The 16,965-nt window shown below is 47.9% G+C and overlaps 1 protein-coding gene across 1 annotated transcript in view; it reads left to right on the top strand.

Moving 5' to 3' along the window:
• The window catches only part of wu:fj29h11 (uncharacterized), a 160,580-nt gene that overhangs the window by 137,530 nt on the left and 6,085 nt on the right, over positions 1-16,965 (top strand). The window contains exons 41-47 of the mRNA XM_063030715.1: positions 1,940-2,119; positions 4,122-4,363; positions 6,442-6,587; positions 8,884-8,971; positions 11,307-11,424; positions 13,865-14,008; positions 16,593-16,706. Coding sequence (XP_062886785.1) covers positions 1,940-2,119; positions 4,122-4,363; positions 6,442-6,587; positions 8,884-8,971; positions 11,307-11,424; positions 13,865-14,008; positions 16,593-16,706 — 1,032 coding nt within the window. The remainder of the gene's footprint in view (positions 1-1,939; positions 2,120-4,121; positions 4,364-6,441; positions 6,588-8,883; positions 8,972-11,306; positions 11,425-13,864; positions 14,009-16,592; positions 16,707-16,965) is intronic.

Raw genomic sequence — 16,965 nt, 5'->3', positions numbered from 1 at the left:
ACCTCCTTACCTGCCCATCACCTCCCTCTGGTGCTCCACCTCCTTCCCTTTCCTCCATGGTCCTCTACCCTATCCTATCAGATTCCCACTGCTCCAGCCCTTTATCTCTTTCAGCAATCGACTTCCCAGCTCCTTACTTAACCCTTCCCCTCCTCCCAGTTTCACCCATCACTTACCACCTTGTTCTTCCTCACCCCCCCCCCACCTTCTTACTCTGACTTCTTATCTGTTTTCCTGTCCCGATGAAGGGTCTCGGCCTGAAATGTCATGTGTTTATTCCTCTCCATAGACGCTGCCTGACTTGCTGAGTTCTCCAGCATTTTGTGTGTTTTGCTCTGGATTTCCAGCATCTGCACATTTTCTCGTGTTTGTGGTCTCAAAATTATACCTTCTTGTATTAGGCATTTCTGCGCTGTCCACTCTATCTATGCCTCTTATCATCTTGTACACCGCTATCAAGTCACCTCTCATCCTCCTTCGCCCCAAGAGTAAACCCCTAGCTCGCTCAACCTGTCCTCATCAGACATGTTCTCTGATCCAGGCAGCATCCTGGTAAATCTCCTCTGCACCCATAATTAACACCATTTGGCACCCCTTCACCACAGGACAAGAGGACATAGATTTACAGTTAGAGGTGAAAGGTTTAATAAAAACCTGAGGGACAGCTGTTTCTCATGGAGGGTGGCAGATACGTGGAGTGGGATGCCAGTGGAAATGGCTGAGGCAGGTACATTTTAAGAAGTATGTGGATGTGTGCATGGAGGACAGGAGTTTAGCAGGATATGGGCCGAGTACTAGGCAATGAGGTGAGTTGGAATATGCATCTTAGTCAGCAAATGCAAATATAAATGAATAGCAGTAAATAACAAGAACATGAAATAACAAGATTAAAAATCCTTAAAGTGAGATAATTGGTTGTGGGAACATCTCAGTGGATGTGTGTGTTATAGTCATAGTCATACTTTATTGATCCCGGGGGAAATTGGTTTTCGTTACAGTTGCACCATAAATAATTAAATAGTAATATGTAAATTATGCCAGTAAATTATGAAATAAGTCCAGGACCAGCCTATTGGCTCAGGGTGTCTGACCCTCCAAGGGAGGAGTTGTAAAGTTTGATGGCCACAGGCAGGAATGACTTCCTATGACGCTCTGTGTTGCATTTCAGTGGAATGAGTCTCTGGCTGAATGTACTCCTGTGCCCACCCAGTACATTATGTAGTGGATGGGAGACATTGTCCAAGATGGCATGCAACTTAGACAGCAACCTCTTTTCAGACACCACCGTGAGAGAGTCCAGTTCCATCCCCACAACATCACTGGCCTTACGAATGAGTTTGTTGATTCTGTTGGTATCTGCCACCCTCAGCCTGCTGCCCCAGCACACAACAGCAAACATGATAGCACTGGCCACCACAGACTCGCAGAACATCCTCAGTATCGTCCAACAGATGTTAAAGGACCTCAGTCTCCTTAGGAAATAGAGATGGCTCTGACCCTTCTTGTAGACAACCTCAGTGCTCAGTGTTCTTTGACCAGTCCAGTTTATTGTCAATTCGTATCCCCAGGCATTTGTAATCCTCCACCGTGTCCACACTGACCCCCTGGATCCCCTTTTTGCTTGAGGTCCTGATGGTTGAGGGGTAGTAACTGTTCCTGAACCTGGTGGTGTGAGTCCTGAGGCTCCTGTATCTTCTACCTGATGGCAGCAGTGAGAAAAGAGCATGACCTGGGTGGTGGGGATCTCTGATGATGGATGCTGTCTTCCTACAATGGGGTTTCATGTAGCTGTGCTCAATGGTTAGGAGGGTTTTACCCATGATATACTGGGCCGTACCCACTACCTTCTGTAGGATTTTCAGTATTTTGCCTTCACTGTCGTGTACTTGAGCTAATAACACTGTCCTTTCTGTTAACCTCACCTTGCCTGTGTGCTTAGGAATGATTAAAGAGGAGAGGATATTTCCTGCCAAGGATAATCGCTGGGTCTCCCTGGCCAGCTGCCCTCTCATACCAGATGATAAGCACTTGGAGCGCATATTTAAAGCACATTCTCTGTGTCTGCTGACTGTACCCGCTGCAGAGAGGAACCGTCAGCCCACCAGGAGCAGCAAGCAAGGTAACACTTCAGTTTTCCCTGTTGAGACCCTGCACGTGCGGGACGAGGCGCGTGGGATCAGAAAGGTTTTGTCAGTCCTCACAGGCCAGAGGAAATAAAGCTAAATAAATAGATAGCTAGATGAATCAATAAATGGATGTTGGCTCGACTTGTCACGTGGACTTCGAAACATAGAGTGAAATGGGTCGTTTGTGACAAATCAGATCAGTGAGGAATGTGCTGGGCAGCCTGTAAGTGTCATGTTTCTGGCGCCCACAACTCACTAACCCTAATCTGTACGTCTTTGGGATGTGGGAGGAAACTGAGGCACCTGGAGGAAACCCACACGGTCACCAGGAGAACATACAAACTCCTTGCAGAGAGCAGCGTGAATCAAATCCAAAGTCCTACACCTGCCGCTGTAATAGGGCACTAACCATGCTGCCCCTGTCTGCTCCACAGTATAGCCTTCCAAAGGCACTCCTATGGCCCTAAATGATTCCATCAGAATGGCCTTCAGCTGGAGTACTGTATACGGTTACAGGCTCCACACAATAGGAAGAATATGTTTGTGTTGGAAAGAGTGTAGAGGAGACTGGTCAGTATGTTCAAAGTTCAAGGTAATTTTATTATCAAAGTAGATGTATATGTCACCATATACCACCCTGAGATTCGTTTTCTTGCGGACGTAGTCAGTAAATCCATAATAGAACCAATGGAAGACCGTACCAACTCGGGCGTTCAACTAGTGTGTAAAAGACAACAAACTGTGTGAAAACAAAAAGAAAGGAATAATAACAATACAGAAATAAATATCGAGAACATGAGATGAAGGTTCCTTGAAAGTGAGCCCATAGGTTGTGGGAACATTTCAGTGATGGGGTGAGTGAAGTTATCCCCTTGGTTCAGGAACCTGATGGTTGAGGGGTAATAACTGTTCCTGAACCTGGTGGTGTGGGACCTGATGGTTGAGGGGTAATAACTGTTCCTGAACCTGGTGGTGTGGGACCTGATGGTTGAGGGGTAATAACTGTTCCTGAACCTGGTGGTGTGGGACCTGATGGTTGAGGGGTAATAACTGTTCCTGAACCTGGTGGTGTGGGACCTGATGGTTGAGGGGTAATAACTGTTCCTGAACCTGGTGGTGTGGGACCTGATGGTTGAGGGGTAATAACTGTTCCTGAACCTGGTGGTGTGGGACCTGATGGTTGAGGGGTGATAACTGTTCCTGAACCTGGTGGTGTGAGTCCTGAGACTCCTATACCTCCTTCCTGATGGCGGCAGCGAGAAGAGAGCATGACCTGCGTGGTGGGGGTTCCTGACGATGGATGCTGCTTGTCATTGAATCGTACGCATGTATGCCACCAAATGAAACATCGTTTCTCGGGGACTAAGGTGCACAAAACAGTACATATAACTCAAACACATAAAGTAATAAATTTACAAATAATAAAAATGTATTCCAGAAGATTGACGTTTAGCATAAGGTGCATTGGCAACACCAAGTTACAGAGTAAACAGTATAGCACTACTGGCATTTCATACGTGGTGAGACCTGGGTGCTGCAGGGAGTTCAGTCGTCTCATGGCCTGGGGAAAGAACAGTCCTTGTCCTAATGCCATGGTACTTCCTGCTTGATGATGGGGTGGGTCAAAGAGATTGTGGGACGGATGCGAGGCATCAGTGTCTTCAGTTGTAATGCTAAGTTATACAGGATCGAAAGTCTTGAGCCATGCCCCAATCTATACAGCAGTGACCATTTGAGGGGGTATATTGGCTCTCATTCCTGATGGACTGGAATGGGGGAATTGAAGGAAGCCAGAGTTTCCATTCATGATATTCATTATCTGTGTAAGAATCCTCAATTAATAATCTGCTTGTACTTGTTGTCTGGGTCATGTAAGAAATGGACACTCGGTCAGGATAACTGAAAGCAGTTGAAACCTGAGCCTACTTCAGAGAGAGTTGCAAGAAAATATTTTGGAACTTCCGCGTATAATCGGTAACCATTTCCTTTCACCAGAGATCCGATTTAATGAGGAAGATCGCAACTTGTTTTTTGAAATCTGCGGTGTGCAGCGACTTTCCAGTTGCATCACTGTAGAAGCCCAGACCGAGGATTTCAGACCTTGTCCTCGTGTCCAAAACTTTGTCCGTTCTCTCACTCCATTCATCCAGAGATGGTTTTATCACCGCACCGACTTGTATGAAGAACTACAAGGCAATAATATTGTTGCAACTCTCAAATCCATGGCTTTCTACCAGGTAAGTATTGCGTTATGAAGACATCAGTAAAGTACTTGACCCTGGGGTTCCTTTAAATTGGGGAGGGATTCCTCCCAGCACACGCTCTGTACTTTTTGAAATGAATTTTGGATGTCCTTTCTGTCTCTTCTGACAGAAGTATCGGACATTTTGTACATTGGAACTAGAATTGGTTTATTATTGTCACCTGTACCGATATACATTAAAAGCATGTCTTGCCTACTGTTCATGCAGATCCAATCATTACGCAGTGCACTGAGGCGTCTGTCTCTGTCTGTTATGCCGCTGGTGTTTAGGGCAGCAATGAAGGTCCTTATCTCTGGTGGTGTTCAGGGCTTCCTTCATCCTGTCAGTAGCTCCCTCTCGGTTTTCACTGCTGTCAGTCGGGCAAGTCCCGGGTGGAGACTCAGGAATACCGTCGCACTCAGACGTAGAAGGATTCTACGTTGCTGTTTCTCTAACAGTTTTGTTTTCCCAGTCAGGGCTGTTAGCCCTGAGCTGAACCCCCGAACCTGGAGAACCGGTGGGCTACTCTTAGTCTGACCTCTACCCTTTGACCTGTTTGGCATGGGTGACCCTACCAAAAGCCAAAGCCTCCAGCCCTGACCCCAGCCAGCATCGCTCTCTGGGTCACCGAGGCATGCCAGCCCCCAAACCACGGCAAGGTGGTGGTCCTCTTGGAGACTGAGGGAAAGTGTGACAGCTACAGAGAAAGTGCAGTGCGGGTAAACAATAAGATGCAGAGTCATAATGAGGTGGACTGTGAGATCAAGAATCCATTTAGAAACTGTTCAGTAGTCTTATAACAGCGGGGCAGAATCTGTCCTCGAGCCTGGTGGTCCATGTATGTCAGCTATTTGTATGTTTTATACTGGAAACTGATGTCCTAGCAGCTTACTACCAGTATTGGCTATTCTTTGAAATGTGCAATAGAATGCTATGCATCAGCCTGAAAAAGCAGAGAGGCTTTTGGTATAAAGTGCCTTGGATCATTGTGTGCAGTTCCAGTTGCCCTTCCACAGGAAGGTGTGGAGGCTTTGGAAAGAATGAAGGAAAAGGTTTACCAGGTTGCTGCCTAGATTAGAGGGTTTGAGCTATAAGGGGAAGTTGAAGTTTAATTGTCATTCAGCCATATATGAGTACTCATGAATACAGCCAAATGGAACAGCATTACTCCAGGGCGAAGGTACAAAACACAGTACCAACAGTCACACACAGCGCAAAGCACATATAAGACGGCAGTAAAACACCGTCACACAGAAAGATATATAGTCCAAGTCCCTGACTCCATGAATGTTGCAGCAGTCTGCAGTGGAACATAATATAGCTTGTCTTCTGCCGAGTGAATACTGGAAGGTAGCTCCGAAGCCTTTCTCCTGGGAAGGCTGCAAACAGGTGACACTGCGGTTTGAGGCCTAGTTCTCACTACGACTGAAATGTTAGACAAACTTGGGTTGTTTAAGAGTTCAAGAGCTGCGAGGTAACATTGCAGCTCTGTAAAGCCCTGTTTCCACCACACTTGGAGTATTGTGCTCGGTTCTGGTCCTGGTAGAAACTGAGATTCTATTTGTCATCTGACATAAACAGGATCTCAATTTCCAATTATACTCAATTGTACTTGATTGGAGTTGTCCACCAGGTCCAATATGGGTAGCTGATTCAGGATTGAGTTCAAGAGTCACAAATACTCCGGTCAGACCACACTTGGAGTATTGTGCTCGGTTCTGGACACCTCATTATAGGAAGGATGTGGAAGTTTTAGAGAGGTGCAGACGAGATTTACCAAGATGCTGCGTGGACTAGAGAGCGTGTCTTATGAGGACAAGTTGAGCGAGCTCGGGCTTTTCTCTCTGGCTCGGAGGAGGATGAGAGGTGACTCGACAGAGGTGATAAGGGGCATAGATTGAGCGGGCAGCCAGATACTTTTCCAGGGTGTAAATCGCTAATATGAGGACCCCAGGTTAAGAACCCCTGATCTAACAGACGTGAGGAGCTCTTTCACCCATGACTGTGTATTTGTGAAATGTGGAGATGGGTTGCATATTAATGCTGATATTTGTGGCTGATTACTACTTCAGGTTGGTAAGCTGTATCTCTATTATCAACTGACCTTGCCCGATGCTGACCCTGTGTTTGAGAGAGAGGATATTGTTTGTCACCTGAAGAGTAAGAAGACCTTTTATATTCAGAAAGATCACATCACTTCGCATATCGATATCTGCAGGTAAACAATCGTCTCCATTTAAATAAAAAAAAATACAAAACATTTCAGATGAAAATAATACTCTGAAATCTATAACTATTCCTTCATGAAATGTGGTTTAAAAGAAAACGCATCTTTTTGTGGTTCCAGTCACAGCAATGGCTTATCGCGAAAGACCACAGCTCGGTGAAGTTGCAGCTGAAGTCACACCAGCTTAGGAACACAGTGTGCCGAGCACACTTGTGCATTTCCATGGAGCAATGATCAATCCTCTACCCTTTGACCTGCTTGGCATGGGTGACCCTACCAAAAGCCAAAGCCTCCAGCCCTGGCTCCAGCCAGCATCGCTCTCCGGGGTACAGAGGAGGTTTACCAGGATGCTGCCTGGTTTAGAGAGTATGCATTATGATCAGAGATTAAGGGAGCTAGGGCGTTACTCTTTGGAGAGAAGGAGGATGAGAGGAGACATGATAGAGGTGTACAAGATAATAAGAGGAATAGATAGAGTGGATAGCCAGTGCCTCTTCCCCAGGGCACCACTGCTCAATACAAGAGGACATGGCTTTAAGATAAGGGGTGGGAAGTTCAAGGGGGGTATTAGAGGAAGGTTTTTTACTTAGAGAGTGGTTGGTGTGTGGAATGCACTGCCTGAGTCAGTGGTGGAGGCAGATACACTAGTGAAGTTTAAGAGACTACTAGACAGGTATATGGAGGAATGTAAGGTGGTGGGGTTATATGGGAGGCAGGGTTCGAGGGTCAGCACAACATTGTGGGCCGAAGGGCCTGTACTGTGCTGTACTATTCTATCTATCTATCCTTTTTCACTTACTCAGCCCAGAATCCTCCATTTTTCTTACATCCATGTGCAAATCTAGGGTCTTTTAAATGTCCCTAATGTATCTGCCTCTACCCCCAACCCCACATACCATTCTCTGTGGTGGTAGAAACCTACCTCTGACATCCTTTCTTCCACTCACTGTAAATGGATGCCCTTTGGTATTTGTCATTGCTATAATCTTAAACACCTCACATCCTCCGTCACTCCGAAGGAAAAGAACCCTTGTTCGCTCAGCCTGTAAGATAACATGCTGGTACTGTAAAGCTCTGCACTCTTTCTAAAGCTTCCACATCCTTCCTGTAATGAGGCAAGCAGAACTGAGCACAGTGAAGTCTATCCAGAGTTTTAGAGAGGTGCAAAAATACCTTGCAGCTCTTGAACTCCCATTTCCCAACCAATGAAGGCCTTCACACCATACTCCTCCTTAACCACCCTATCAACTGGCACAGCAACTTCGAGGGATCCGTGGGCTTGGGCCCCAAGATGATAGGCAGACTCCGCGGAAGAGAGGCTTGTTTCTGTGATGTTCTGAGCTGTATCTACAATTCTTATATGACATGAAATCAGTACAGTGCAAAAATATTAAGCATTACTATAAATTACAAAATAATTAGACCATAAGACGTATGAGCAGAATTGGGCCATATCTCCCCATAAGCTTTGACACTCTAACTAATCAAAAGCCTATCAACCTTATTGGATCTCTGTTTATTTTCTGATCATTGGGGTTCTTCCAGGAGTCAGGAACAGCGAGCAGTCTTAATTCCAAGATTTCAGTTTATTTTGGAGTACAAGCAAACATACAAATATTAAGCAAACAAAATAAATAAAAAGCTGAGCATCGATGCAAAGACAAAGGAATAAAGAAGTCAAGATGCCAAGATGGTTGTGAAAAACCCCCTCACTTTTATAGATAAGAAATTCCTTAGATAGGAACAAACTAGTTAATAGACTACATATTAAAACAAATACATCACGTGCTAATACTTAGCCAATGAAAAATGAGAAAGGTGATAAACCGTTAGTTTAGCTGCTATACCGCTTTCTGCTGGTCAGTGGGGATGAACCACTACATACTGCGAAAAATACAAGAGTTTGTTAAAAAGTACATATCTTATATTAAAAAAAGGTGGTTTCCAACCCAACAACCTCCACTTTAAATATGCCCTGTGACTTGGCCTCCAAGTCAATGAACTAAGGCACAAAAAAATGGAATGACAAGGTAGTGTACATGGGTTTGTGGACTGTTCGTAAATCTGATGGTGAAGAAACTGTTCCTGAACTGTTGAGTGTGGATCTTGAGGCTGCTCACTGTGGCTCCTCCCCAGAGAGAAGATAGGGTGAGACTAAATGTTTAAAAAAAAGGGTTAACAATCCCACTTCCTGGAAAATTTATAAAATAAAAATAAGCAACTGTGAAGTGGGGTTTGAAGCTTTGCCCTTTCCTTTAATGTAATTGTTATTCCATTATCTTTCTAGAGAGATTGTAAAATTGTTTAGTCTTGACAATAAGGAACTTGAAAAGGAACTGGAACGCTTTCTACAAAGTCTCATCTCTTGCTTTGAGGTAATCTTTCTATGTTCATGTGAAAAGAGGACGGGTTTCAGTGAAAATTACAACTGTTACAGCACTGTGCAAATGTCTTATTTATTGAGGTACAGCATTGAATAGGCCCTTCTGACTCTTTGAGCCACACCGCCCAGTAATCCCCCGATTTAATCACGGGACAATTTACAATGACCAATTAACCTGCCAACCGATACATCTTTGAACTGTGGGAGGAAACCAGAGCACCCGGAGGAAATCTGGGAGAACATACAAACTCCTTGCAGGCAGCGACGGGAAATGAACCCGGATCGCCTGTAATGTGAAATGTACCAACCACTATGCTACCTTGTAGCCCTAAACACGTATATACAGCTAGGGTGTCTAAGACTTTTGCATAGTGCTGTATTTGTCAATGTGAAGTAGAGAGGGGCGTGGGACAGGTGGCGGAGAAGGGGTGTCGGAATGGGGAGGTACATGTGCAGACACACCCCGCCCTGAGACAGCAGGCAAGGTTATTTGATACCAAACAATTGATTTATTCTTCATTACAGAATGTCTCTCTGGTGTTTCTCACTCCCTGCTCTCTTCCTTCCCCTTTTCCCAAGCATGATTCCCCTCTCCCTGCCCCCTTCCTACTCTCAGTCCACAATAGAGACCCATATCAGAATCAGGTTTATCATCTCTCACATACGTCATGAAATCTGTTTTTGCAAAAAAAAACAAATTTCATGACATATTTGAGTGATTGTAAATCTTTGAGTGAGTGAGGATATGGGTCTGTATTGTGGACTGAGAGTGGGAAGGGGGCAGGGAGAGACCCATATCCTCACTCACTCAAAAGTTTACCATCACTCAAATATGTCATGAAATTTGTTTCTTTTTTGCAAAAACAGATTTCATGACGTATGTGAGTGATGATAAACCTGATTCTGATACGGGTCTCAAGTTGGAAGCTTTAGAAATGGCCTGTTTTAATTTGGCACTCCTGATAGGCTGGGTATTTAGCCAATGTGTTTTAAGAGAAGTATCTTTCCTTTCCATTTTTAGTAATCCCTCAGCAGTGGGTGACAAATGATCACTGTGGCTTCATTGCTGATGGAATCATAGAACTGGATCAAATGAGATTAAAAGAAAGAGATTAGTTTTATTTCTCACATGTACATCGAGACATACTGTACAGTGAAATGTGTCACCAATACACCATGTGGACAGCCTACTAACCCTGACCCGTACGTCTTTGGAATGTGGGAGGAAACTGGAGCTCCTGGAGAAACTCCATGTGGACACGGGGAGAACGTGCAAACTCCCTCCATTCAGCGGTGGGAAGTGAACCCAGGTCGGTGATTCCCGGCACTGCAGAGCAATTGAGCTGGCCCTACACTACAGTGCTGCCCATCAAAGGAACTCTTGCTGCACTGTAGTAATTTCCCGTGGAAACAAAATACAATGCAGTACAACAGAACATGTGATATGCGGAGAGAGACGCCGTTAATATTTCAGGTCAATATGTTTTGTCAGAAATATTCAACAGGAATAGCGACACAAAATACTGGAGGAACTCAGCAGGCCAGGGAGCATACTTGTGAAAGTTTGGGGTTGAGACCCTTCATCGGACATTTCTGACAAAGGGTCTTGGCCCACAATGTCAACTGTTTACTTCCTTCCCATAGACGCTAGCCGGCCCGCTGAGTTTCTCCAGCATTTTTTGTGTCTGAGCAAGATCGAAGATGTCCTCGGCCTGCTGGTACACCCTTTCAGGCTTTTGTGTCTTTGCCCGATGGGAGAGGGGAGGAGAGAGAGCGTCTGGGGTGGGTGGGGTCTTTGATTATGCTGGCTGCTTTCACTGAGGCGGGGAGAAATTGAACAGAGTCCGTGGAGGGGAGGCTGGTTCCTGTGTGCTCAGGAACGGGAGGTAGTTGTGTGGCAATCTGGAGCCAATGTGCAGCAACTTGGTCCACGTCAGATGTCAGAGGCATTACAGTAGATGAGATTTGGATGATACAGTAGTGTAGCGGTTAGTGTAAAGTTATTACACTGCAAGCTGTCTGTAAGGTCTTTGTGCGTTCTTCCCATGACTGAGTAGTTTCCTCCGGGTGCTCTGGTTTCCTCCCAGATTCCAAAGGCGTACGGATTAGTAAATTAATTGATCACATGTGGTCACATGGGTGGTGGATGCTTGTTAAGCTGGAAGGGCGTGTTACCATGTTGCATCTCTAAATAAAATGTTGAAAAGACAGCTAGAGGCCTTTGTGCCAGAATTTCTCAGGTCCTAAGGCTACGCAGCAAATTGAGGGCCTGGTTGCTTGTTGAATCATTTTGCTCGGATTTAGTTTGGAACCTCTTCCACCCCCAGGATTCAAAAGCACTGCAGAAGTTGTTGAAGAAGGAAGATGTTGCTGAGTTGCCCGAAGGCGAAGAGGAGTGGGAAATACCTCTGGCAGCCGAGATAAAGGCAGAGCCACGATTTACAGGTGAGGGCGAGAGCGGATCAGACTTGCTCATCACCCGTGGTGGCTCTGTCTGTTTGTCACGATGCGGTATCTCCGCATCAGAGGATTTCCTAATTGTTTTTCTGTCAGAGACACAGAGCACCACAGCACAGCAACAGGTCCTTCAGAGCCAAACCGTTATCCTGCCTACCCCCGTCGACCCGCGCTGTGACCACTTCCCTTCACCCTCCGTACCCCCATTGACCCGCACTGTGACCACTTCCCTCCACCCTCCATACTCCCATCGACCTGCACCGGGACCACGTCCCTCTGTACCCCCATCGACCCGCACCAGGACCACGTCCCTCCGTACCCACATCGACCCGCACTGTGACCACTTCCCTCCACCCTCCATACCCCCATCGACCTGCACTGGGACCACGTCCCTCTGTACCCCCATCGACCTGCACCGGGACCACGTCCCTCCGTACCCCCATCGACCTGCACCGGGACCACGTCCCTCCACCCTCTGTACCCCCATCGACCTGCACCGGGACCACGTCCCTCCGTACCCCCATCGACCTGCACCGGGACCACGTCCCTCCGTACCCCCATCGACCCGCACCGGGACCACGTCCCTCCACCCTCTGTACCCCCATCGACCTGCACCGGGACCACGTCCCTCTGTACCCCCATCGACCTGCACCGGGACCACGTCCCTCCGTACCCCCATCGACCTGCACCGGGACCACGTCCCTCCACCCTCCGTACCCCCATCGACCCGCACCGGGACCACGTCCCTCCATACCCCCATCGACCCGCACCGGGACCACGTCCCTCCATACCCCCATCGACCCGCACCGGGACCACGTCCCTCCGTACCCCCATCGACCCGCACCAGGACCACGTCCCTCCGTATCCCCATCGACCTGCACCGGGACCACGTCTCTCCGTACCCCCATCGACCTGCACCGGGACCACGTCCCTCCGTACCCCCATCGACCTGCACCGGGACCACGTCCCTCCGTACTCCCATCGACCCGCACCGGGACCACATCCCTCTGTACCCCCATCGACCTGCACCGGGACCACGTCCCTCCGTACCCCCATCGACCCGCACCGGGACCACGTCCCTCCGTACCCCCATCGACCCGCACCAGGACCACGTCCCTCCGTATCCCCATCGACCTGCACCGGGACCACGTCTCTCCGTACCCCCATCGACCTGCACCGGGACCACGTCCCTCCGTACCCCCATCGACCTGCACCGGGACCACGTCCCTCCGTACTCCCATCGACCCGCACCGGGACCACATCCCTCTGTACCCCCATCGACCCGCACTGGGACCACGTCCCTCCGTACCCCCATCGACCCGCACCGGGACCACGTCCCTCCGTACCCCCATCGACCTGCACCGGGACCACGTCCCTCCGTACCCCCATCGACCCGCACCGGGACCACGTCCCTCCGTACCCCCATCGACCCGCACCAGGACCACGTCCCTCTGTACCCCCATCGACCCGCACCAGGACCACGTCCCTCCACCCTCCATACCCCCATCGACCCGCACCGGGACCACATCCCTCTCCTCTCCTATCAGATTCCTTCCGCTCCAGTCCTTTACCTTTCCCACCCACTTGACTTCACCTATTATCTACTAGCTATCCTCCTTCTCCTCTCTCTGTCCCCACCCCACCACCTATTCTGATGTCTGCCCCCTTCCTTTCCAGTCCTGAAGAAGGGTCTCAGCCCAAAACGTCAACTGTTTATTCATTTCCGTAGATGCAGCCTGACCCCACTGAGCCCCTCTGGCATTTTCTCTGTGTTAGTGTAACCTTTCCCTCGCACGTGTCCCTAATGCAGCTGCCTCTACCTCCACCCGCGGCAGGGCATTCCACACTCCCACCACTCCGTGTTTAAATAAAAACAACAAACAAACTACCTGTGACATCACCGCTGTACTTTCCTCCAGTCGCCGTATTGGCCGTTGCTGCCTGGGGGGAAAGGCAGTAATAATCCAAAATAGAACTGTGGGTTGTGGGACAAAAGGCATTGACTGTCAAAACATAAACCAGGTCACCTTTCAGCCCACAATTCTGTGCCAAACTCATTAAGCCAGTAATTACATCCCTTCAGCCTACACAAATCCATGCACGTTGAGGGGGAATGCCTGAAGGTACCTGAGAATAAATGGCCAGTCGGTTTAGGTAATTACGAAAACACAAGGAATTCTGCAGATGCTGGAAATTCAAGCAACACACATCAAAGTTGCCAGTGAACGCAGCAGGATAATCTCTTACTAGCTCTTCCTTCAGTTAGTCCTGACGAAGGGTCTCGGCCTGAAACGTCGACTGCACCTCTTCCTAGAGATGCTGCCTGGCCTGCTGCGTTCACCAGCAACTTTGATGTGTGTCGGTTTAGGTAGTTGCTGGGTTCTACGTTGGAAAAACTACAAGTAATGTTCTCAATTTCCTTTATCAGAGAAAACAGCCACTCAGATGCAAGCGCAGATTCCAGTCGGTACAGAAAACCACAAGAACAAAGACAACAGTGCTGACGGAGAGCGGACGCTGGCCAGCTGGCCTCCCAAGTCATCCCTTCATGCTTATCCTGACGCAGTACCGAGTAAGGGAGATTTCTACTCGAAGGGTTACAGGGGAGGAGAGGTCAGGGCCTGTGTTCACCTTCTGTTTTACAAGTGATGCTGAAGAATTATGGTCTCATTATACAGCTCTTGTTGGTTGAGTGGTAAGATTGAAATCTGGTGATTGCTTAATTCAACGCTGGGGGTGAGACTTTTTTTAAATGCAGAAGGGGCAGCTTGGTAGTGTAGCAGTTAGCAGAATGTGATTACAGCACTAGTGACCCAACTTCAGCCCCTACCTACCACTGTCCGTAAGGAATTTGCATGTGCCGCAGTTCTGACTGCGTCTGGGCTCTTTGCTCCTGGACACCCCGCATTCTCTCCACACCCACTCTCTCTACGGCTTTCAGTATTCGATAGGTTTCAGTGAAATCTCCCCTCGTTCTTTTAAAGTCCGGCAAGTGTCGGCTGACAGCCATCAAACAGTCCTCGTACATAGAAACATAGAAAATAGGGGCAGGAGTAGGCCATTCGGCCCTTCGAGCCTGCACCGCCATTCGGTATGATCATGGCTGATCATCCAACTCAGAACCCTGCACCAGCCTTCCCTCCATACCCCCTGATCCCTTAAGCCACAAGGGCCATATCTAACCCCTTCATTCCTGGGATCATTCTTGTGAACCTTCTCTGGACCCTCTCCAATGCCAGCACATCCTTTCCGAGATGAGGGGCCCAGACCAGCTCTCAGTGCTCCAAGTGCAGCCTGACCACTGTCTCAGCATTACATCCTTGATTTTATATGCCAGTCCACTTGAAATGAATGCGAACATTATATGTGCCTTCCGTGCATTAGAGTGTGCTGGGCCGGTACTCACTGGACTTCAGAAGATTGAAGAGTCATCTGATTGAAACCTACTGAATATTGAAAGGCTTAGAGTCGGTGTGGAGAGGATACTTCTTATAGTGGGGGGTGTCTAGTATTTCAATGCTGTAGTAATGACTTCTTATGAAAAACTGAATTCTGTCTAGTGAACAAAATACTCTTGAGTATTTCTGTCGGTGTGGTGCATGTTCCAGCCTCTCGGGGTATGACTGCTTCTGGTGAGGCTGCTCTGTAACTGCATTCAGAGTCGAGAGAGAGCAGGTGGAAATATTCCAGCCCGTCCCATTTCCCAACACGTGGCGCGATATCCCTCTAAACTCATCTTATCCGCATAGTTGTCCACGTACTTAGATTAGATTATGAGGACACGCAGTCCTCTTTTATTGTCATTTAGTAATGCATGCATTAAGAAATGATACAATGTTTCTCCAGAATGATATCACAGAAACACATGACAAACCAACTTAAAAACTGACAAAAACCATATAATTATAACATATAGTTACAACAGTGCAAAGCAATACCGTAATTTGATAAGAACAGACCATGGGTACGGTAAAAAGTCTCAAAGTCTCTCAAAAGTCCCATCATCTCACGCAGACGGTGAACCTCCAGTGCTGCAAACTTGCCGATGCAGCATCCTGGAAGCATCCGACCACAGTCCGACTCCGAGTCCGTCCGAAAACTCCGAGCCCCCGACCAGCCCTCCGACACTGAGCACCATCTCTACCAAGTAGATTGACCCCGGCAACAGGCAGTAGGCAAAGCCGAGGATTTGGGGCCTTCCCCTCCGAAGATTCTCGATCGCACAGTAGCAGCGGCAGTGAAACAGGCATTTCAGAAGTTTCTCCAGATGTTCCTCCGTGCTTCTCACGGCTGTTTCCATCAAATCCGGATTGTGCACGGCCCCTAGTTAACACATACAATATCGTTCAGGACGGCTGCGTGCTCTGCGTCGCGCCGTCATCTTCTCCTCCTTCTTAAACATAACCAGCACAAGCATTCAGGCAGCTGGTTCCATATATCAATCTCCCACTGTGTGTAATTAAAAAAAAACTTCTCCTCAGGTTCCTATTAAACCGTTCCTCTATCCTTACCACTGTTGTCCAACCCTGGATAAAACACTCCCTCTAGCAGTGAGACTGACAGGTCTCTGAACAAGAAGCCACCAGGGGAGTTTGTATATCCGGTCCCTCTGTTATAAAGTTTCCTTCAATTCCTTCATCTGTGCCTTGGGATAAGGTCAAAGAGCACTCCAGCACAGAAACAGCCCCTTTGGCCCATCTAGTCAGAGTAAGTTACACGTAGGTCTCCGTATACAACCCTGAGATTCATTTTCTTGTGGGCATACCCAATAAATCCATAATTGAATAATAACCATAATAGAATCAGTGGAACACCCCACTAACTGGCTGTTCAACCAGGGCACAAATGACAACAAACTGTGCAAATAACAGAAAGAAATAATCATAAGCAATAAATATCAAGAACACGGGATGAAGAGTCCTTGAAAGTGGGGCTATAGGTTGTGAGAACACTACCGTGCTGGGGGAAAGTGAAGTTATCTCCTTTGGTTCAAGAGGCTGATGGTGGAGGGGTAATAACTGTTCCATGCCAAGCTGCCACTCAGCATAGTCACACAGAGCGCTGCCCTCATAGTCTGCTGCTCGGTAAAGCGAGTTACTTTGGGGTGAGGTTGCATGCTGTGGGGTAGTTATTAGACTTCTATTTGTCGTCTTCAGACAAAGCAGTCGACGCGGTGATGAAGATGTGGCCGCCTCCAGCACCCCCGTCTGATACTGGCGATAAAGGCGATAAGGTGCCTTCTGGTAGCCACCAGCACCCTCCACGCCCAGGTGAGTCGGCTGTTACAATAATGCAGGAGAGATCACACCCACTGCTACAGACATCCAGACATTGTCTGTGCACGAGCTGCACCTTCCTTTGTGATTTTTTATTGCTTGGTTTACGAGCTCCATCCCTCTCAGGCTTTGATCTTCAACAAATGATCTCCCCTACCTCTGTGATATCTCGATATCGTGTTCCTTCAACCCTGGCCCCTTACATCTCTGACCTCTCACTGTTAGTGGGGCTCCTGCTCTGGAATTTCCTGCC

Source organism: Mobula hypostoma, chromosome 22 (genome assembly GCF_963921235.1).
Source record: "Mobula hypostoma chromosome 22, sMobHyp1.1, whole genome shotgun sequence".
NCBI lineage: Eukaryota > Metazoa > Chordata > Chondrichthyes > Myliobatiformes > Myliobatidae > Mobula > Mobula hypostoma.
This window is presented reverse-complemented; position numbering and strand designations above follow the sequence as displayed.